The 23,503-nt window shown below is 40.3% G+C and overlaps 1 protein-coding gene across 1 annotated transcript in view; it reads left to right on the plus strand.

Moving 5' to 3' along the window:
- Positions 1–23,503, plus strand: part of CCDC192 (coiled-coil domain containing 192) — a 210,056-nt gene that overhangs the window by 128,068 nt on the left and 58,485 nt on the right. Inside the window, exon 6 of the mRNA XM_047084148.1 lies at positions 13,403–13,535. Within this exon, the coding sequence (XP_046940104.1) occupies positions 13,403–13,535 (133 nt within the window). The remainder of the gene's footprint in view (positions 1–13,402; positions 13,536–23,503) is intronic.

Raw genomic sequence — 23,503 nt, forward strand, 5'->3', positions numbered from 1 at the left:
CTGGCTCCAGATCAGCCTCATTCTTACCTGGGGGTGGGGATCAGATTCAGTCCAAGGTGTCCCAAGTATATATTTTTCTGGGGTCCTGACATTTTCAAATCTGAATGGTTTCCTATCAGTACAACGTTGTTCCTATTATCACTAACAATGACCTGAAAGTTCCTCTCTAAAGCAGAACTGATCAAATATGGCTCCTGAACGTTTTCTGGGTCAGGACTAGAATAGACAACTCACCATTTGTCTACCTTGGGACACCTTCAACCTGTTCCTGATTAACAACTCATCTGATTACTCCTAAATCTTACAATCTTAGACTCTGGGAAGTTGTGACACCACTAGTCACTAGCAAGACATGAGGCAAAGTGGCTTTAAGCCCAGTCCACATATTCCCCTCCCTACCCATTATCCTTGCATATCTGAGATGCAGGTATGTTGATGGGAACAGGCTTGGAGGTCTACCAGATAGGACTCAATTCTAGGATTTCAATCTAATCAAAGATTTCTGTTTGAGAGTTCAGATTCAGGTGCTGTCTTTTCACTGCTAGCTTTCTTAATGGAAGCAGAGAAAGTATTTTGCTAAAGAGTGAAATGAGAGTAACAGATTCTTGAGTCCAACAAAACCAAGCAACGATCTATATTTGATGACTTGTTTTATGACAAGGACGTTTGTCTAGACTTGTTAAAATATGCAATATGAAACTTGCTAATATCTACATAGCAAGAGTTTACATAATCACCACACCTTTGCCTCCCTCTCTGACTTTCTACATATGATTCACAAGCATCTAATATTTCCTTTACTGGGTTATGCCTTTACAACCCTGTCTTGCACACATATAACCCAATTCACACATAAGGTCAGATTCTGAAATTAATCTTTTGTTCTAAGGAATATTGAAAAGAACCATAAATAAATCTAAATATCTTTGTCTCTCTACCTGTGAAATATGGCTTCATGACATAGACGAGACAGCTTCTCTAAATAGTGAAGAAGGACAAGATAAAAATATTTAACTAAAGTCACAGCTGGAACATTGTGTATGAGGAATGAAACTAGATCTGGGTTGCAAATACTGCTTAATGTTGAGACCATTTCCCCGGGTCTGTGAAAAGATCCCTCCACAGAACAGGACTGACACTTTTCAGTATGGAAGTCTTCGGATGTGGCAAACCACTGCTATTTCTTCTTTCATCTTTAAAGGTTTATGGTGCATTGCCTCAGTGGTGAAGGGGCAGGAATTGCAGGAAAACCCTGACAGAGATACTAAGCTAACATTGTCAGATTGAAAGGTTTTCTCTGAGAAAAGAAAATAGAGATTTTGTTGCACTGTTGGAAATGAGTTTTGTGTGCGTGGGATCAAATGGACACAGTCTACAATGTCACCATTACTAGATAAAATGTCACCTATTATGCATGCCTCCTCAGTAGACATTCATCAGATGGCATGAATGTGAACAGAATTGGAGAGGAGACTACAAAATGTCTTTGCAGTCAGACTAGCAGAGTGACCTTGCCCTGCAAATCATGGGCAAAGGAACTTCTAGATAGTTCAGTTTTAGTCACTGGGTTATAGTTATAGGTGTTGTCAAGACTGTATGTTTGTAATTTATATGATTACCAACTGTTTGCTTTGTATCTCCAGCATCTTGAGGAACTTGGTTTTTCTAACTGAAGGCCAAGACACTGTTTTAGTGATCCTTGCTATGCTGTCGGAGTCTTTCTTATAATATGACCTCCTCTTTATAACAGTGACTGGGTGAGAAGAAACTGAGACGAGGAAAATCAAGAAAAGAGAATTTTTAGAGTAGCAGTATCAACTGAACTGCTAAACACTATCTTATGTTCTAGATAAAAGTAGTTGGTGTCAACATAGGCAAGACTTTCTATCATTGGTTCTGGTCTGTGGGCCAGTAGTGCTAGATGTGTGTGACTTCCCACCATCTGCTTCATGAATTTATTCCATTCACTTGAATTTATATTGCCCAATTAGTCTAATATTCAAGTGAATCCTTTTTTTTTTTTTTAAATGAAAGAGTCAGAAAGGTAAATCACATCTTGATCAAGGAGCCAAGTTCAATGCTTTAATTTCTGGTGATTTCTCCACACATATTTCAATGTCCTTGATCAAACTAAGTGTCAAACATTGTTAACAACAAACCTAATTGGACGCTTCAAAGTTTCTTAGGGGAAAACTTGGCTTGAGATTTTTGACTCTTATGAAACCATTTTTGTTTCTAGACATACACCACATTAAAGCAACTGAAAAGTTGAAGAATAGGGGTGCCTGGTGGCTCAGTCGGTTGAGTGTCCAACTCATTATCAGCTCAAGTTGTGATCTTGTGGTCATATGATTGAGCCCTGCATTGGGCTCTGTGCTGAGCATGGAACCTGCTTAGGATTCTCTCTCCCTCTCTCCCTCTGTCCTTTCCCTGCTCATGCTCACATTCTCTCGAAAGAAAGAAAGAAAGAAAGAAAGAAAGAAAGAAAGAAAGAAAAGAAAAGAAAGAAAAGAAAGAAAAGAAAGAAAGGAAGAGAAAGAAAGAAAAGAGGGGCATCTGGGTGGCTCAGTGCACTGAGTGGATGACTCCGGGTTTTGGTTCAGGTCATGATTCCAGGGTCATGGGATCAAGCCCTGTGTTGGTCTCCATGCTGCTTGAGGTTCTCTCTCTCTCTCTCTCTCTCTCTCTCTCTCTCTCTCTCTCTCTCCTTTTGCCCTTTTCCACTGCTAAAATAAAAATATAAAAAAGAAAAGAAAAAAATTAAAGAATAGACAAATTACTTATTTAATTGCAGCTATATAATACTCAACTAACAGATATTACTGTAAGGACTTATGTTCGATAATTAATTTTTAAGAACCACTAGCTCAGAAGTTCTCAGAGTGAAGATTCTAAGATAATAATAGCAGTAACAATATTAACTAATGTCATGCCACTCAACAACGTACAAAACACTCAGCCATGCACTCACTTTATTAGTTTTAACATTGTTATACATGAAATCAAGTCCATTTAACTTCAAACTTACAAGTTTATGCTGTAAAAATGTGTTAATTCTGTATTCAGAGAGCAGTTTTTTGAATATGGTATTTCATGGGAAAAATACATATTGCAGAAATCTTCCCACTTTGCTGCTTTCTCTATTTTCTTACACACTGTACAAAGCTTGATCATGCTATATGAGAATCATTTCTCCTCTTATGACTATTCTCCTTTCCTCTATTTAGAGTTCCTTATCATTTTTGTCAGTTATCTTAAGGCCAACTCTTACACTCACTGAGCTTGTATCCCCTGTCATTTCTCTGCTTTCCAGGCAGAGTGGGATTTCTGAAGGAGAGATTTACTGAGAAGGTTAACTTAATTAGGTTCTCTTTACCACACCAGAAAACCCTTCAAGGTGATTTAAGCACCTTGGTGCTTCAGCATCTCAATTTTCCAGTCTTCAAACACATGTCTTTGCTTTATGATTCAGGGTAAGTCATATATGGCCAATAGCTGCCAATTTCCACTCAGAAGGCTGCCTTAGTCAGGTTCAAAAGGAGTTCTGGGCACAGAACAGAACAAAAGAAAACAAAAACAAGCATGTGCCCCATTATAAAGTCATTGCAGAGAAAAGCCTTTTCATAATTTTTATAATCATGTTGGAAGAGCTTAGCAGCACTTTCACAAGGCAGACATGGGAATTCTTTTTCCCCCACCTATATATTCTGTACTCTGGCTTCTGTTCTCTTCCACCCACGTCACTTTCTATAGCAGTTTGCCAATGATACCAATACCTGTAGAGGTGGGGCTGAGAAAGTCAAATTGCTTCATGTACAGCTTTGGCCCTTTGGGTTCTCTCTGTCCCCGGGGAAGATTGGACTGGAAAACAGCTTCCTAGGAGGCTCTGTTAGGTGTGACAAGGCACTTCTCTCTCTGTTCTCAGGGTGTGATTTGAGACTGTAAGACCAAAAATCGGATTGGGCTTTACCAAGCACTGGCTACACTTTCTTTTTGAGAAATAACTTGTGAACACTCAGTTTTATTTTGTGCTGTGCTCAGCCAGTATGAAAATTTGTTTATTGAATTATTGCACTGTAGGTTCTTTCTTTCTCAAAACTCTTGGTTGTCAGCCTGATTAATGTTTACTGGGTAAGAATGATAAGGCAGGGTTACACTCACACAAAAAAGAGCTTACAGGCAGGCAGCACCCCTTAATCTTAGGAGTGAGTTTGTTTGACTGAGTACAGATATTCTAATGCTATATGAGGGCAAGTTTTTCTTATGGGTCCAGCTTGTTTCTTTGAAGTGAAAGGGATCTCAATTATCTAACAACTCTGCTTTCTTTTCTTTTTTAAAAAAAATATTTAATGTTTATTTATTTTTGAGAGAGAGACAGAGTACAAGTTGGGGAGGGGAAGAGAGAGAGAGAGAGAGAGAGAGAGAAACCAAAGTGGGCTCAGTTCTGAGCTGTCAGCACAGAGCCCTATGTGGGGCTCAAACTCACAAACTGTGAGATCATGATCTGAGCTCAAGTTGGATGCCCAACCAACTGAGCCACCCAGGCACCCCTAACAATTCTGCTTTCTGTCAAATGTAACCCCAATATGTACTGTATAGAGTGACCTGAATCCAGTCCTTTATAGCTCTCTGTGTGACAAGAGACTTAAGGTAAAGTACGTGCCTAAATAACTGCTATTTTTGACGCTGGGATCTTATACCTTGGGGGTTTTAGTTACTGCTCCAAGTTTCAATCATATACTCATTTCACTGCCCTTCAGCTTGTATGGCCAAGGAGCAACATGATATAGTGGGGAAACACACACACACACACACACACACACACACACACACACACATTGAAATGAGGAGTCAGAGAATCTGACTTTGAGTCTTGCCTCTTGCAGTTTTATTAGCTATGATACTGGCCAAATCATGTCATTTTTCTCTGCTTATTCTCCCACATCTTTAAAATGCTAGGGTTGGGCAATTTGGTTTCAAATATTGTACTCAATTCTGTGTCATGTAGGATTCAGTGATTCTGATTTCCTAAATTGTGCTAAGGGGTCAGCCCATGTCTCAAAGCTTCATGATCAGAAACTGAACACTTCTTGCTTTAAGAAATGGACTTATAGAAGATAAAATGCCATCTCATTTACACAGTTCACAATGTAGGACCCTGAGTAGGATATTGAGGCATGCATGGCATAGGAATGGAAGGGACAGTCTAAAGCTGGACTGCTCAGATTTGAACTGTGAGTCACCATTTGACTTTGGGAAAGTTACTTAAAGATCTATGTACTTCAGCGTTTGCCTCTAAACATGGAATTGGTAATAGTTCTACTTCAGTGGTTTGCTACAAAAAAAGAAATTAAGTAGTAACATATAAATGTACCAACTTCTCAGAACTATGCCTGGCTTATTATACATGGTAAGCATTAGCTTCTCTCTTGAACATTCTCAATAAGTCTGTGTACTACATGCAAGGAAGGGTAGCTCATGGTCCTTGGCAAAATGATTTCAACTTTTGGACAGTTCTATTGTTAGACATGTCTACCTTATCATTGGATTTCATTTCAATTCTAAGTTCTCTCTTTATCTTGTATTAATTTGTTACTTGTCTTACATAAACACGTGCACAGGCATTTCTGGAAACTAGGACATCTACTGGCAAACTTTGCCTCTGTCTCTAAGAATTATTTATCCCATAGAGGGAAAGAACTGAGACTTGGCTCCAACTATAGGTAAACTCTTCTGTAGTGACTCAAGATGTTTGTCTAATTAATTACTGGGATTTTGTTTTCTTTTTATTACAACTTCCAAATCCTCTGGGAGTAGGAAACAGAAATAAAATTTATTTCTATAGCATGCTTTAACACAAAATAAGCTATTCAGATGGGAGGAATACTTTAGAGAACTGTAAAGTGTCAGCTATGATTTCCCAAGTCTGACTATTGGTCATGAAACATCAACAGTGGTTACGTGGGGCCGGACTCTTGGTCAAGGCTGAGATGAGGCCTAAAGGTTTGTGTATTAACTAATCCCCGTAACCTTGTTAAATGAATGGAGACTATGCTCTGTTTCGCATTTGTGATTGGTCTTTCATTCAAGGTGTTTTGTGAATAAGTTTCATCTCATCTACTCTTTGTCACTTCAGATGACCCAACAAAATGGTCACAATCACCAGGATCAATCCAAGATCCTTTTTTGAAAGACACTAGGAGAGCTCAGAGCAACACCTGGCACAGACAGCCCTTAGTTGGGTTCATTACATCTTTCCTTTATTTCTTAGGTTCTCTAGTGATATCATAGCAATCCATGTTATAAGTGCCTCACCATCACACTTCAGCATCACTCTTTTATAACCAAGTCTGTTTTGTTGCCTTTCTACTTCCACTAAGCAGAGCCACTCACACTCAGTATCACTAACAAAGTTAGCTTTAAGTAACTTAAAAATTAATGGTGCTATTGATTAGTGAACCTTTATGCTACCACTGAGAAGAAAAATCAGTCTTTGGAATCAAAAGAACTCAGTTCAAGTCAAATTAGCTACTTACTAAGAGATTATGGTTACCATGATCTACTCAAGTTCTCCTGGGCCCTCAACTCTCTTACCTACAAAACAGAGACAAGATCATAAATAACAATTAGGTTTCATCAATGAGCAGTGGCTGCTGGGACTGTGGATTAAGGATTGTGAAGTCACTGATGCAAACTGGGGTGAAAAAATCCCCAAAGTGAGGGCCTGCCATGGAGTAGAAAGGAAACTACAAGGCACCTATTTGCCATTCCTAGACTTCTAAAATATTTACCTAAGGATGGCATTAATACAAAACAAGAGATGTAAAATTGATTTTTTTAGGCCGAGTTGTACCCAAAAGCTACTATCATCACTTTAGTTTTGTTATTAACAATGGGCTATTATAGAAAAGGCATGAAAGGGGAAATCTGCTTCCATGTTCTGTATTCAAACCAAATTCTCTTTTACGTTCTTGGTAGTGAGCATTTTATCGGTGGCCTCTGGAGACAAAACCTGTCTTTGTTATCTCTGCTAAGTAACGAAGGGGACTGAATGGGGTGGATTTCAGACAAGGTGGGAAGAAGCTATGCTCCGGCAAGCCTGACATAGATGCCACAGGCAGCAAGCGGTAGGGCTTTAGAAAGCTGCTCACATCATTCCACCAAGGCAGCCACCTACTCTGCCAGGCATCGGGCCAGCTCTGGCAGTGGAATGGATCAAGGTTATTTGCATATCTGTTTTCAGGACATTAAGTTTTGTCTACCCATCCAAAGTGAGGAGAAGATCACTGCAATTATGCAGAAAGCTTGTTTTAGAAGAAGAAAGAGGAGGAAGTGGAGGAAGATGGGGAAGGAGAAAGAAAAGAAGACAAATCTTGAAAGAAGACAAATCTTGCTCTTGTTAAAGAACAAATTTCATTTTCTAAAGTGTGACAAAGACATCTTTAGAAAGGATACCTTAGTGTTTTTAGTGGAGGGTCGAGAGTTTCCCTGATGTGTTTCAAGGAATAACGACAAAAGAGGAAAACCTATCTACTACTTTGCAAATATAGAACTGGATACTGTCATTTGTATGCTATGTCAATGACTCTCCACCAGCTATGTGACATGGGATTAGGGACCTGGAAATGTCATAAGCCCAGCCCAATTTCTCATGGCCAATAGTTGACAAAGCCTGGGCTTAGAATCTGAGGCCACAGTTCAAAGTATGTGCAACGACCAAGAAATTTTAAACAATGCTGGCAACTTTGTGATGAAACTCATCTATAAATAGTTCCCTGATGATTTCTAATTCCCGATGACTTGGTATAATGCAAGCTATTCAGCAATGTGATATGGATAGATATTTCCTTTTCAAAACATTGCACAAATACATGATTTCCTCCTTCTGTCCGCCCTGTAGGAGAAGTAGGAAAAGAGCAAGGTAATAGGAATTTACCTCCAAGCTATAAAGCCTTCCTGTCCTTTCAGTAATCATGGACAGGAGTTCCTAGTTACTAAGGAGACAATAACAGACTCAATTACGTTCAAGTACAACACTTGGGTTGCCTGGCTAAAGAATGCCAAAAAAGCAAAGGAAAATATTATCATTGCTGAAATCATTTGATGTCTATGACTAATAAAAAACATGTTGGCAAACTGAATTTTTAGAAATGCCCAAAGGGCTTGGTTAGATCTATGAATTAATAGCATACAGCAGTTCTGTCTGGAGAAAAGAAAAAAAAAAAAAAAAGACAAAGTTGTTAAACTCTTAACAACTGGTTTGAACAACCAAAAGATCCCAATAGAACAAATCAAGGTTCTTTATTCAATTTTTTGTTTAAATCTAAACTTCCCTTCCCCTTTCCATTATAGCTAAATAATAAAGTTTGCACATTTTGGGTCACATTATCTTGAATAAGGATATCCTTGAATAAGGATAATATCCTTGAATAAGGGCCCCACAGGCCTTTTTTGGCCTTCCTACAGAACATCTCACAAATTCCAGAGCTGTTTTTAAGGGATCCCTGAAAACTGTACCCATCTTAGAGACTTTGAGGGCTGAGGTGTCCATTCATAAATGTGCTGTGCCCCTAAGAGACTGGAGGAAGCCAGAGGTGGAAAGAATTGGGGGTAAGCCAGACCTCTAATTACCTCCCGACCCAAGTCCCAGAGTTTACCATGGGCCTGCCTGAAGATGTTCATCCAGTCTCTGCTTGATCATTCCCAGAGCAGGAGGCCTTTGCCAGGACCCATCCTACCTTGTTATGAATGCAGCCCTGATTATTGGAGGGTGCTTTCTCACGTTGTGCCAAAATCTGCCTCCTCTTGACTTCTTTACTCATCGTTCCCCAGGTATCTCTAAAATAATACTGTTTAACTCAACTTCCTCTCCTCTTGAATAGTACCTTAGATCACTGAAGTCACATGTCATGACTCTCCTGTATACTGTCTTCTCCAAACTAAATATTCTCACTTTTTCAGATCATAAGGCAAATATACAAATATCATAACAATAATAAAGGCAAAACATACAATCACCATAAGAGGAAGATAAAAAGGTGGTCTGGAAATTTGATTTTTTTTAAGGAATGAAGTTCTTTTAACTGAAAAGGTGAAATGTTTAACTGATACTGAGAAGCATTATGTCTTTCCACTGACACATATTCATCAAGTCACTCTATCCACCAATTCATCCTGTCAGAACAGAAATGTAGCTTGATAAAGACTTTTTCTTGGTGACACCATGCCAGCCCCTGTTGGCCACCTCACCGAGTCTTTCCAAGTTACATTTAGTTTTTGCTTAGGTTTATTTACTATCAATGCCTACTTTGAGAAAAGTTTCAAAAAATAATACTTATCTGCATATAAATCATTGCAAAATGAATTTCAGAATGTGAATACCATCTATTAAGAATTAAGGGAGAAGCCAGCAAACCATCAGAATCCTAGAGGAGAACACAGGAAGCAAGCTCTTTGACTTTGACCACAGCAACTTCTTATTCAACATGTCTCCAGAGGCAAGGGAAACAAAAGCAAAAATGAACTATTGGGACCTCATCAAGATAAGAAGCTTCTGTACAGTGAAGGAAACAATTAACAAAACTAAAAGGCAACCAAAAGAATGGGAGAAAATATTTGCAATGAAATACTAGATAAAGGCTTAATATCCAAAATCTATAAAGAACTTATCAAACTCAACACGAAAAAAAAAAAAAATCCAGTGAAGAAATGGGCAGAGGACCTGAATAGACACTTTTCCAAAGAAGACATGGTGGCTAACAGACCCATGAAAAGATACTCAAGATCACTCATCATCAGGGAAATACAGATCAAAACCATAATGAGATACCATCTCACACCTGTCAGAATGACTAAAATTAACAACTCAGGAAACAACAGATGTTGGTGAGGAACTGTTTTTACCCTGTTGGTAGGAATGCAAACTGGTACAGTCCCTTTGGCAGAGAGGATGGAGGTTCTCCAAAAGATAAAAATATAACCACCCTATGACCCAGCAACTGTACTACTAGGTATTTATCCAAAGAAAACAAAAATGCTGATTAGAAGGGGAACGTGCACCCCAATGTTTATAGCAGCATTACCAACAACAGCCAAACTATGGAAAGAGCCCAAATGTCCATCAACTGATGAACGGATAAAGAAGATATGATACACACACACACACACACACACACACAGGAATATTACTAGTAATCAAAAAGAATGAAATCTTGCCATTTGCAATAATGTGGATGGAACAAGAGTATATTATGCTAAGTGAATTAAGCCGGAGAAAGACAAGTATGCTATGATTTCACTCAAAGGTGGAATTTAAGAAGCAAAATGTGAAAATAGGGGAAGGGAAGGAAAAGTAAAATAAGATAAAAACAGGGAGGCAAACCATAACAGAGTCTTAACAATAGAGAACAAGCTGAGGGTTGCTGGGGGGGAGGTGGGTGGGGAATGGACTAAATGGGCAATGGTTTGGGCACTTGTTGGGATAAGCACTGAGTGTTGTATCTAACTGATGAATGCCTAAATTCTACTCCTGAAGCCAATACTACATTATATGTTAACTAACCCGAATTTAAAAAAAAGAAGTTTTCCAGTAGGACAGAGACCAATTCGACAACAGTGGAAATCCATTCATTAGCACAACCTTTACTTTCTTTCTATGTTATGTATCTTCAAAGTGTTGCTTCTCCACATCCTCTCCAGCTTCTCATTACCTCCCAAGAAAACCACCTGCAATTCTTACTAGAGGATTTGTGGGGTGTTTTTTTTTTTTCTTTGGTGGGGAGGGAGCGAGGCGGGGGGGGCACAAAATAAAACAACCTAAAGTGATAAAAAAAAAAAAAAGAATTAAGGGAGAAGCAATGTGATGAAATGAAATCTTTTCTTCTTACTCCTCTCAGTGTTTCCTTATAGAAAATTCCAAGCATGGAAAAGTTAAAGGACTTTTACAGTAAACATCTATATACTTAATAACTAGATTAAATTACTGTTTTGCTAACTCTGATTTGTCACTTGTCTATTGGTTACTCTTTCTATCTATCACCCTAACTTTTTTATATAGGTCAGTGTAAGGTACATTCACCCTCACACTTAATCTCTAATGTGTCAGCACGCATGCCATTATTGGTTCTTTTCTGACACTTTTTTTAAGTTTATTTATTTTGAGAGAGAGAGCATGTGCGCTGTGAAAGAGTGCGGGGGAGGGGAGGAAAGAGAGGTTAGAGAGAATTCCAAGCAGACTCCCCACTGTTAGCACAGAGCTGGATGTGGGGCTTGGTCCCACAAACCAAGAGATCATGACCTGAGCCAAAATCAAGAGTCAGATGCCTAAACAACTGAGCCACCCACGTGCCCTTTTTTCTGACTCTTTCAGTTAACACTGTCTTAAGAATCCCTTTGCCATTCTTTCCCTCATTTCCTTTACTTTCTCACTTTCAACATCATTCCTCCCACTTTCTAGCCCCTAAGTTCTAAATGATAAAAACAAAGGGTGAAAAATCTGAGCATGGAACAGTCCTGAAGCAGCATCAGGACAGGACATGGAAAATCACACAGGGCCTCAGAGGCATTATCACCCCAGACCTGCAATGGATGAGGTCCTCATGAACAAACAGAAACCAACTGATAAGATAAGGAGGTAACAATGAACATGCCAATCTAATAACTTACTTTGGGAAACAAAGCTATCAAATAACCCAGGCATTTCTTGATCAGCTCAGTTTCTCCCTGAACTAACCCTAAGGGTGGGCCAGATGGTGAAGGCTTTTGATGAACAGACTCAGAGGCTTGGAAGTAGTTAGAAGCTGTGAGTGCCATGGAGCCTTATCAGCAATGATGTTTCAACAACTGGACAGCATCATGACTGACACCACAAGGGTGCTTCATAATTAGCATAATGGAATGAGTCTGTGATTACTAACTACACTCTAGGAGAACTGCTGAACCAACCAGGAACTCACGTTGTGGATCAGGGCACCTCTCAACTGAACCATGCTGGGGAACCATGCCAGATTCTACCCTTCCAACTCCCTAGAAGTTCCATGACTACCATGCTCATTTGAATAACACATTCTGTCTTAGCCATATGTATGTCGTTAATTCAGCTTTCGTGAAATCCTAATCCTGCTTCAGTCCAAAAGACGATCTGTCTTTAAAATGGGGGGCTTAGGGGGGCCTGGGTGGCTCAGTCCATTGAGTGTCCACCTCTTGATTTCAGCCCAGGTCATGATCATAGGGTTGTGGGATCAAGCTCTGTGTTGGGTTCCAGGCTCAGCGTGGAGCCTGCTTGAGATTCTTTCTCTCTTTTTTTATCTCTTTGCCCCTCTCCCCAGCTCACTCTCTAAAAAAATGAATGAATGAATGAATGAATGAATGAAATGGGATGTCCATGACTATCTAATCCCATATTTGAAAAACTGATTTTACTGGCTTCACTCTCAAAAAAAAAGGGAGCCATTCCCTACCACCCGATGTTTTCTATGTGAAGTTTTCCTTGGTGTGCAAAAGCCATTCTTTTCCTCTATCTCAAGATTTAGGTCTGATAAGAAATGTTAGTCATTTATTTTCTGGGATTCCTAATTACCAGTCCATACAGACTTGGCAAAGTAAGCCCATCAGTGGAAAGATAGCATCACCCAAGTGCAAATATGAAACTTTTCACAATAGACGGCTTCTCTGTAGTGACAGCTACATTTGGTTTTGACAAATCAAATTCATTTTGCCACCCATAAAAGGAGTAGTCATAAAGTCTCAAGGTGAACCCTTGGGTTATGTAACACCTTCCTAAAGTAGTTCTTTCAAAGGTTTAGATGTCATCAATCAGATTATTTCATAGCAAGCAATTCCTGTCTTCTATTGCTTAACCATTTGTACCCCTGATCACTTTCCCTGTATAGATACCATGGTAAATATCTGCAAACATCAGCATTTCATGCTAGCATCACACTCTTCAGAGTTTATCTGAATGCAAACCATTATGGTGTTAGGGTGGAACATGACACAGAAGCAAGTCTCCATTTCACGGGAGTTTACTTGCAGACTGGGAAAAAAAGTCAGACTGTTTTAGGCACTGGCACCTCAGTGGTAAAATGCCAACCGCCAACTGAAGTTGATCTCCAATTGCCTCTATTACAAGTGACCAAAATACAAGGTTCAGATGCACATGAAAACCTTTCAAGAGGGTAAAAGATACTCGAATGTAGAGAGTGGCTTTTATTACCGCAATGCTTCAACAGGGTCACAAGCACTCCACGTCACAGACCTCAGAAAGGGCTTCAGCTAGATAATCCAAGAGCAGTTCATGTAAGCTGGACTTCGAGGCCATGTTTGTCCTGACTTCATTAGTTCTTTTTATTCCTTTGATCCATCGGTCTCTAGTGATGGAAACTTTTTTTTTTTTTTTTTTAAGAAACTAAAGCACAAAAGGAAACTGAAAAAGCTGCAAACTGATTTGGCAACAGCTAAGCAAGAGGCTGCCATCACAGTCCTGGAACTGAATGAGAAGATAAAGACTCTGTGTGAAGGAAAGCCAGCCCCTAGAGGTCAGTATTACCACGTGACAGTTGCACGCCGGTCCTCGATCCTGCAAGATATATGGTTTTTATTGGCAACAGAGCTAAAAGCAGGGCCACAGTGCCAGGCAGCATACTGACCCAACAGCATGCAGGTCTGGCCTGGCCTGACCTCCTTTCCACATGAATAGTGATATTACACAAACTACTGACTCCAGGCTGGGTTCACTTTCACTGTAAGTGAGGCAGAGAATGAATAAGCAGTTCCTTAAAGCAAAGTCTCTGAGGCTGAAGAGCTGGACTTGGTAGAACTGATAAGCGTCTCTGCACAAGCTGGGCGGCAGGGAGGGAGGTGAGCCAAAGGGGGACCCGACGGATGAAGCTCTTGAGTGGAGCAAGGAGATGAGTGTGGACAGGCCTGTAGGCTAAGGCAGGCCCAGGGAAGTTAAAAAAAAAAAAAAAAAGAGCATTTAAACAATAGGTGAATGAGCCAGAACCAAGCAGGCAAGGCTGGGAGAGGAGGAAATCTGGGTGGTTTAGAAAGATTTTAATAGCCGCTTTGGTGTAGATCTTTAACAAGTCTTCTCTAAGAGACTATAAACACACATTGGGGGAAAAAGACCTCTCAGACCGTCATCATTAGCCATGATATGAGTTACCATTTAATACTCTATGCCAGGCATTTTGCTAAGCACTTCACATGAATTTAAGTCTCAGAATAAGCTCTGAAGTAAGTACGTTTATGGATCCCCAAAGAATAAACAGAGGCTTAGGGATGTTGGTTACTTTGCCCCAGATTAGTGTGAGCAACACCTAAGGCCATCAGCCTCCAGACAGCCACTTACACTACCCAGTGTGCCTATGCACCTCTGAACAGAAGGTTATTTTGTCTCTCTTCTACAGAAGGGCTATCCATCCTCATTCTGCTGGTGGATCTCTTGCAAAACCGTGGGCCCCTGGATAAATGTCTTCCTCTCGTGTGTGGCATTCTTGTAAAACCAGAAACATGCTCTTATTCTTCCTCTGGTTTCCTTTATTATTCATAAATAATTCTGGAAAAAGAGGAGGACCGTGGAAATAAATGCAGGAGGGGAAAGTAGGCGATGTGGTGGCTTCAGAAAGGGAGACACATCAGCATCCCGGCCATGTGGTAAAGCTTTTAATATGAGTTTGGATTTAATTTTCTATTTTGAAAAGTGCTATCCTGGGGATGAAATGGCATGGAACACAGTCATCTTGAAAAAAAAAATGCTGAAGGTCAATTTGTTTTTCTCTTTCCACAAAACATAATGATAGCTTATGAATTTGCTTTGCCACCATGAAAACCTAGGGAATAAAATCCACTCAACGATATTATCCATTTAAAGGTCTTTATCCTAGGGCACCATAGCCAGATTTCAGGTTAGTTGTGTAATAAGAAACTGATAATTGTACAGCACATTGGAGAAAGTTCTCCAATTCACCTGAGAGAAGCTTTCAACTTATCGACTATATTTTTCATCTAGTGAAAGAGATAATACTGCAAGGTATATAATTCTCATCGTTGACAAAAATATCATTTGCTGTCTAATGACAAATCCTGTCTAATGAAAAATCCTGTCTAATTTTGTCCTTTTGATATTTGAGTAGGTCAAAATTAAATTATCCTGAGGTACTGGGACTCTCACGGTTCAAAGAGGGTAGAAAACATTAAGTCCCACCTTCTGTGCCCATTTTTTTCTCTGTATTTGTTTTTTTTAAGCTACTAGAAGAAAAATCCACAAAACCTGAATGCATTAGGAACAGCTACAAATTTAAATAAGGGCAGATATTCCAAGGTCAATCAGGGATGAAAAGAGTGACTCGTTTTGGACCTATATGTTGCTTCCTTTTTTGGCCGAAAAAGTGAGTCAGTGGACTGACTTAAATCAAATATTTGCACTTTCTTGCTCTCCCATTACTCCCATGTTCCTCAACCTGAATTCAATAGTCCAGGAGACTGTCAAAGCACTTGTGGCCCCAGAGTCATGTTGGCTTTCGTTCGCAGAGACTGTGGTCACCTTGTCCTACGTCTTAACACACTTGAAAGTAAAGTCTGCAAAGATGTCGGTAGCTTTAACACACAATGCCCTCCATTTAAACACACACCAGTTAGGGTTGACCCACCTCCCACACACATGTCTAGACCAGAACAATAGCCCTCCTCTAGTTATCTTGTATCCTTTTATAAAATGTTTGTTTTCAGTTCTCAGACCTCTGTTTGCAAATGACAGATGTCCCAGTCATAATAGCTTAAGGAGAAAGGGTGATTTATTGGCATAAACAAACTAAGAAAGGGCATGCTATTAGCCTTATAGTCCAATGGATACAGAGTCTCAGACACTATCAAAACATTCTGACAACACTCATCTCTGCTTCTGTCTCCATTGAGACTTCATTCTCTCAAGTGGGATGTCAGAAGAGACTGGAAACGTGGCCATAAGCAACTAGAGGCTGTCCCCATCTTTCCTCCAGAGAGAAAAGAAAGCATTTTTCCACCAACTCCCAGTTAGAAAAAGTACAATAAAGCATTCTTTCCTAGCTTGAGTTGGATACCCATGCAGGGACATGACCCAATCTTTGTGGCCAAGGGTGGGGTACTACGGTTGGGCAAGGTTCCGGTCATGCACCCTGCCACTGGGTGGCATGATAGACAGAAATCAGGGTGGAAAAGAAGAATGTTCTGACTGGCAACTCCCAACAGAAGCACTGGGCTGGTCTGGGAGAGAAGCACTCCCTTAAAGGAAGTGATAACCCATTACTAGAAAGAAAGAGTAAGGGACAAAACCAACGTGTCCAATAGAGTCTCAACTAGTGGTCAAGTTAAAATATAATGCAATGCTTGCCTCATGAGTCACCCACCCATGAGTAGTGGCAATTTTTAAGTAGATTCTTCTTGATGAACAAAAGGACTTCATGACCCAAGAAATAAATGCCCAATGGTACAATTTCAGACCCCATAAAAATGGAGAGTGAACCAAACTACTATGGGAAAGGAATCCCCTTCCATCCTCCACCAAGTGTCATCATGGGTGCCTACTCTAAAGGCCTGCCTTATTGTAACAACTGAAATTGCAAGAGGGCAAAACAGTTTTTATTCTAAATGACATGCTACTTGGATTGACGTAAACCTACTTCTCTGTTATAATTACAGATTATGTCTGTAGTTCTAACAAGCAGATGGAGATATTTCCAAATAAATTAGAATATTTTTTACCCAAGTGTGCAATTTTTTTCCTCGTTTGGTTCATTTTCTAAGTAAATCTGTATCTACAGTAGGTTGGCATTCAGCTCTTCTGATCAGAGGGATGTTCCTGATCAGAATATTAGGAATACCTTTAAGCATATTCTCACGGATCAAACAGTGAGTTACCAAACTTTTTCCTTTTCGTTTTACATCAACACAGTAAACTACTTCATTGGCTGTGTACTTAAATTACCTCCAAGGAAATAAATGATTTAAGTCAATGGAAAGTTCAACCGAAAAGAAAAACACCTTTCTTATAAAACTGGCACAGCAGGAAACTTACAGCCTGAGCGTTGTTTGTGGATTTTACTTTGTGCAAATAATCACAGCCCAAGGCAGATTCCTTCCGTCATTTCCACAGCCTGCATCTGAAGTGCTTACAGCTTTATTTACCACCATAATTCACTAAAATGCCTACTGTACCCCTTAAGACTCGCCTTTGGGTAAACCTTAGTACACAAGAACCTAAAGTTAAGTTTCAGAAACAATCTTTGTGTCCTTTGCTTCCTTTGCTTAAAAGGACAAAGCTCCTATGCAAAAGACATTGGTGACTAAGTCCCCTTGTTGGTACATGAGCATGAAATCACTTGCTGTGATGGAACACCTATCTTTTAACAGAACATCAGAGACCTGGTTCAGAGATTTCAAGCCAGTGTACAAATGTACTGTTCTGGATTTTTTTTCCTTTTCATTCTTTTCTCCTAATATGCACAGCTAGTATACCAAGTAAGGTATCTAGCCTACACATACAAGTTGCCATTGCCCCAGTGACAGCAATATCAATTCTAAGTCATCTCTCAATTTTACTCCTGTTCAGAAGATTCTCCCAGTTAGTGCAGGTAGATCCCAGGACAAGCTTATCCAGGACTCAGTGTCTGAATAGAGCTAGCCATTGTGTTCAAGCAGGCATGGAAAAGGAATGACATTTCAGTGATATTCAGTGACACAAGATGTTTTTGTTTGTTTTTTTTATACATGAAATTTATTGTCAAATTGGTTTGTATACAATACCCAGTGCTCATCCCAACAGGTGCCCTCATCAATGCCCATCACCCACTTGGCACAAGGCTGTTTTTAAACACTAGTCATTTTAATGATTAGACTATTGCTGTTCTATATTGTTCAAATAAAATTTAAGAGATTTATCTCTTTATCAACCAACTGTATCAGTCAACTGGGACCAAAATTTTCAAGAGTATCTTTTATCATGATGTCCACCCCAAGGACTCAACCCTCTTATTCTCTCTCTTCCTGTAAACTTCCTTAGGATCAAAGCTCCTATAGAAACTTGGTGTTAAAAACAATACAAAACAACAACAACACAACACAAAAAAAACCCTGGGATTTGAGGGTGATAAGAACATTCTGGAATTGAATAGTAACAGTGGTTATACAACATTGTTAATATAGGAAAATGAATGAATTTTACACTTTAAGGTGGTTAATGTGGTGTATTTCATGTTCTATGAAATCTCAACTGGGAAAAAAACGGTGATTAAAACAATCCTCACTGGGATGTAATGACTAACACCTTGTCAAGTTTAAGTGTATTTTAATGAGAGTGCTTTGGGCCCAAATAAAATCTTGACTTGGTGGAGTTCCAAGCATTTAGAGAGAGGTTATATTCCGATTTGCTGGAGTAAGGCCAATCTTGAGTAGCTGTCCATTTGTGTCCAGATTTTTTTCAACAATGCCATCCTGCCCTTTTTGACTTTCTCTCAGCACAGCTCTTCATAAGCCTGTCCTTCCTCATATTAAGAACCAATTACTTAATCGATAGTTCTACACGAACATTCTTTCACTACTGAACACAGATGTTTATCTTACCAGAATTTTCGAAGAATGTAACAAAGAAGGCCCTGGGATCTCACTGTTGCAAATGCTCGAACATTGTCGAAATGCACTGTTCACCACCCATTTCATCAGGCTGCATGGGGTTCAGTCTGATATTTGGTCAAAGCATAAACAGACTGCCTGTACTTCCCTACTGCTGTCAAGGGTGTTACTGCCATCACAGAAACTGACAAGAACTTGGGAAAACAAAAAGTAGATATCTTCCCCCTCAAACATACACATGATTATCCCCGCATCTGCAGAAAAGAGTATTCTCTTAAGCACTCCCACTGAATCCTCAAATACCAGAAGCTATTCCAAGGTGAGATATTTTACATGTAGACCAGGAAACACCAGCAAGTCATAATAGGGACAGTGAGAGAGTGTAGGAGTGGTAACTTCGAGATGTACTTTCTAAGAAGTTCCTAAGGAGTTTTATTATTTATGGCAGAGAATAGCTTATACTCATCTTTATAATCTCTAGTTCTCATTCAGAGATTGCCTGTCAGTTTGTCTCTTCCTTTGTCCACTGAAGTCTTCCTGAAATAGGCTGGCTTCCTTAAATAGAACTCGACAGCCGAAGTCTGATTTCAGAAGTCCCCTCAAGGACAAGCAACTGCGCCAGGAGTCTGAAAAGCTGGGGATGCATCATGAAGATCCCAAGAAATGTGACTTATTAACTACGTGCAAATTTAGGGTGCTTCTAATTTTCAAAAGGACATTCTAGAAACCTCTAGTCCTGAAAATCACTCCCATGAAAACTAGGTGTTGCTCCGGACTCTGTTGGGTGCAAGTGACAAAAACCAAACTGTAACTATTTTCAGCAGGCTGAAGCACAGGGTTCGTGGACTGCTCATTCGGCTCTTCTTTGATACTAGCTCTACTTGAGCTACTGCAGGCACAGATCCGGAGACGCCCTGGCTGCCCTGGTCTATAGTGAACATCTGTTTCTGACTGCTCACAGCCACTTCCTTCTGTCTTTGGTAGAAGCATGATTTTCCTTGGGAGATGTGTTCCTCTCCCATTCTCTGAAGTCCTATGGGACTGTTTAATCACAATGTCCCTTTCCTCCTGCCCAGGAAGATCCTTGTGACTTGCCATCTTACTCTCCTAATAAGCATTCTTTTTTTTTTTTTTTTTTTTTTTGCTTTTTTGCTTTAAGTAGTCAGTATTGGCTTATAATACTTGCAGCTAAAGAACCTAAATTTATTTCCAACTCCAGGGAACAGAACTTCTTTCTCACAGAATCTATTCAGAATCTTACACAGGAATTTTATCGACCCTACTTATATCATATTCTTACCCATGGATTGATGGCTATGGCCAAGACAGTGGGATCTTTTCATGGACCACAAGTGTGTCACATGCCAGAGGTCAAGGGTTAGGAAATGGTATCAGAAAAAAAGATGGGAAAACATTCTGGACAGAAGACCAAAAAAACCTCTCATTGTCCTCTTTAATCTACCTTAGTTATGCTTACAAACTTGTAGAAAATACCCAGGAGATGAAGATAAGGTCTATCTTGTCAGTGAAGTACAAAATGTATCTTCTTTCTCTCTGTATCATTTCCCAACTGCGTATTTAGGCCCTTCCTTTGCAAAAGGTCTGGAAATATATTTATTTTATAATTAACAAAGGGTAAGAAGATCCATTCTGAAATTTTTGGTAGGGGTCCAAAATTTGGACCTTTGTAGCTATACCAGCTGTGGGAATTCAATGATGTCAAGGTTCCCTCCCTCCTTTGTTTGTAAGACTAATTTTGGAATTATACTATTATCAGGAAATGGTATCCTTCCTTCTATCCATCCCTTAGGATTTTTTTTTAAGTCTCCTGGCTTCTGTATCCTGAGAGGTGGGATAATAGTGCAAACCGCCAGCTAATGTCAAACAAGGCACATGGGAATTGGAACTTGATCAACTTCAAAGTTTTCCTACTTAACCATGGAGACTGCTATGATCACCAGAAGGGCATGTGCTGTTTGGCAATGCTGTTAAAGAACCCAGACTAGAGCTGAGAAGAAAGGTGTTTCCTCCTAGAAATTTGCAGAGAAGTAGTTGAACCCTTATCAAACACTGGCAGATGGATATTTGTCAACATAAGATAAATGGGAGAATCTGTGGGTTACAATTGTCAGAGAGTTGGAACACCACTGGAGCTGTTCCTGGTACAAACATCTTGATGCCAAAGTAGAAAAAGTGAATGATGTTCTCTCCTGCATTCCCCAGAAACCTCAATATTATTTCTTTTGATGACCCAGTGTTTCCTGATACAAGGCTGAAGTTAGAGAATAACTATATTGGTAATATGAATAACTTTGGAGGAATGAATGAATACTCTAGAAAGAATGCATAGAACGAGAGTCTGCTGAACAAAGTGGGTGTCTTCTCTTTGAAGGCACAGGATTGATTTCTGGCAGTAGGATAGTGTTAGATACATACACTTGTGTATATATTAGATATATAGCCCCATGCATATTGTGGTGGTCTGTAAGAATATTTATTTTTAAAGATATACTGCCTTGTACCAGATTATCCTACTAAATCCTCAATCAAATAAAACCACAATTTGGTGCTAGACAAAAACAACAGCAACAACAACAAAAAAAACCCATATAACTGAGAAGAAATAAACAGTGAATGTAAGAGGAACAGCATCAGTCCTGATTTGCTTAATATGCAACTGGAACCAGGAGAAGGGTGTTAATTATGCTGGCATAATAATTCGTGTCTATAAGATCTGAAAACATTATAGCTCTTCTATAGGTGCTTTCCTTCATCCCAGAAATTAGAGCTGAGAATGTTGCTCTGCTTTTCTGGTAAGACCCGGAAGTCCTGCAACGTCAAGCTGCCATCTTGAGCGAGGCCCGCTGTTAGAACATCTGCTCCAGAGGGATTAAAGGAAGATGGCGGCGTAGGAGGACGCTGGGCTTACTGCGTCCTGCGGCTCACTTAGATTCCACCTACACCTGCCTAAATAACCCAGAAAACCGCCAGAACACTAGCAGAATGGATTCTCTGGAGCCAAGCACAGATGAGAGGGCCATGGAAGAAGGTAGGAAGGGTGGAGAGGCGGTGCACGCTACACGGACTGGCAGGAGGGAGCCGGGGCGGAGGGGCGGCCCACCGGCAAAGCAGAGCCCCCGAGTCTGGCTTGCAAAAGCCGAGGGGCCAGACGGAGTATGTTCTGACAGCAAGCGGGACTTAACATCTGGAAGGTTATACGTTAACAGCTCTGCTCAGAGAGTGGGAAGGCTGGAGGACAACTGGAGGGAGAGTTGTTGAGCCCTGGACGACACAGCTCAGCTTGACAGGGAACAAAGGCGCTCGACAGCACCATCTCCCTCACCCATCCCCCAGCCAAAATCCCAAAGGGAACTGGTTCCTGCCAGGGCACTTGCTTGCACCTTCCAAACACCCAATGCTGTGCTTCTGCGGATCCATCCCTCCGGCGGTGGGTCTGACTCCCTCCCGGTGCCGCAGGGCCCCTCCCAAAGCAGATCACTGAAGGATAAGCAAGCTGAGCCTGCCCCTCCCACCCCTGTGCACCTTGCCGATCCACTCCAGCTAATAGGCCGGATCCCCAACACCACAAGCCTGGCAGTGTGCAAGTAGCCCAGATGAGGCACACCACTCCACAGTGAATTCCGCCCCTAGGAGAGGAGAAGAGAAGGTACACATCAGTCTGACTGTGGCCCCAGCAGTGGGCTGGAGGCAGACATCAGGTCTGATTGTGGCCTTGCCCATCAACTCAAGTTATTCAAGACAGCACAGGGGAAGTGCCCTGAAGTTCCGCACCACTCCAGGGACTATCCAAAATGACGAAAAGGAAGAATTCCCCTCAAAACAATGTCCAGGAAATAACAACAGCTAAGGAACTGATCAAAAATAATTTAAACAATATAACAGAAAGTAAATTTAGAATAATAGTCATAAAATTAATCGCTGGGCTTGAAAACAGTATAGAGGACAGCAGAGAATCTATTCCTATAGAGATCAAGGGACTAAGGAACAGTCAGGAGGAACTAAAAATGCTATAAACGAGCTGCAAAATAAAATGGAAACAACCACGGCTCGAATTGAAGAGGCAGAGGAGAGAATAGGTGAACTAGAAGATAAAATTATGGAAAAAGAGGAAGCTGAGAAAAGAGAAATAAAAAAATCCAGGAGTATGAGGGGAAAATTAGAGAACTAAGTGATGCACTAAAGAGAAATATTCTATGCATAATTGGTATTTCAGAAGAGGAAGAGAGAGGTGAAGGTGTACTTGAAGAAATAATAGCTGAAAACTTCCCTGATCTGGGGAAGGAAAAAGGCATTGAAATCCAAGAGGCACAGAGAACTCCCTTCAGACGTGACTTGAATCAATCTTCTGCACGACATATCACAGTGAAACTGGCAAAATAAAAGGATAAAGAGAAAATTGTGAAAGCAGCTAGGAATAAACACACTCTAACATATAAAGGGAGACCTATAAGACTCGTGACCGATCTCTCTACTGACACTTGGCAGGCCAGAAAGGAATGGCAGGAAATCTGCAATGTGATGAACAGAAAAAATATGCAGCCAAGAATCCTTTATCCAGCAAGTCTGTCATTTAGAACAGAAGGAGAGATAAAGGTCTTCCCAAACAAACAAAAACTGAAGGAATTCATCAGCACTAAACCAGCCCTACAAGAGATCCTAAGGGGGATCCTGTGAGACAAAGTACCAGAGACATCGCTACAAGCATGAAACCTACGGACATCACAATGACTCTAAACCCATATCTTTCCATAATAACACTAAATGTAAATGGACTAAATGTGCCAACCAAAAGACACAGGGCATCAGAATGAATAAAAAAACAAGATCCATCTATTTGCTGTCTACAAGAAACTCATTTTAGACCTGAGGACACCTT

The sequence above is a fragment of the Lynx rufus genome, unplaced genomic scaffold (assembly GCF_022079265.1).
Source record: "Lynx rufus isolate CCGP_SWC_20201006 ecotype Redwood Valley unplaced genomic scaffold, mLynRuf1.p SCAF_1, whole genome shotgun sequence".
Taxonomy (NCBI): Eukaryota; Metazoa; Chordata; class Mammalia; order Carnivora; family Felidae; genus Lynx; species Lynx rufus.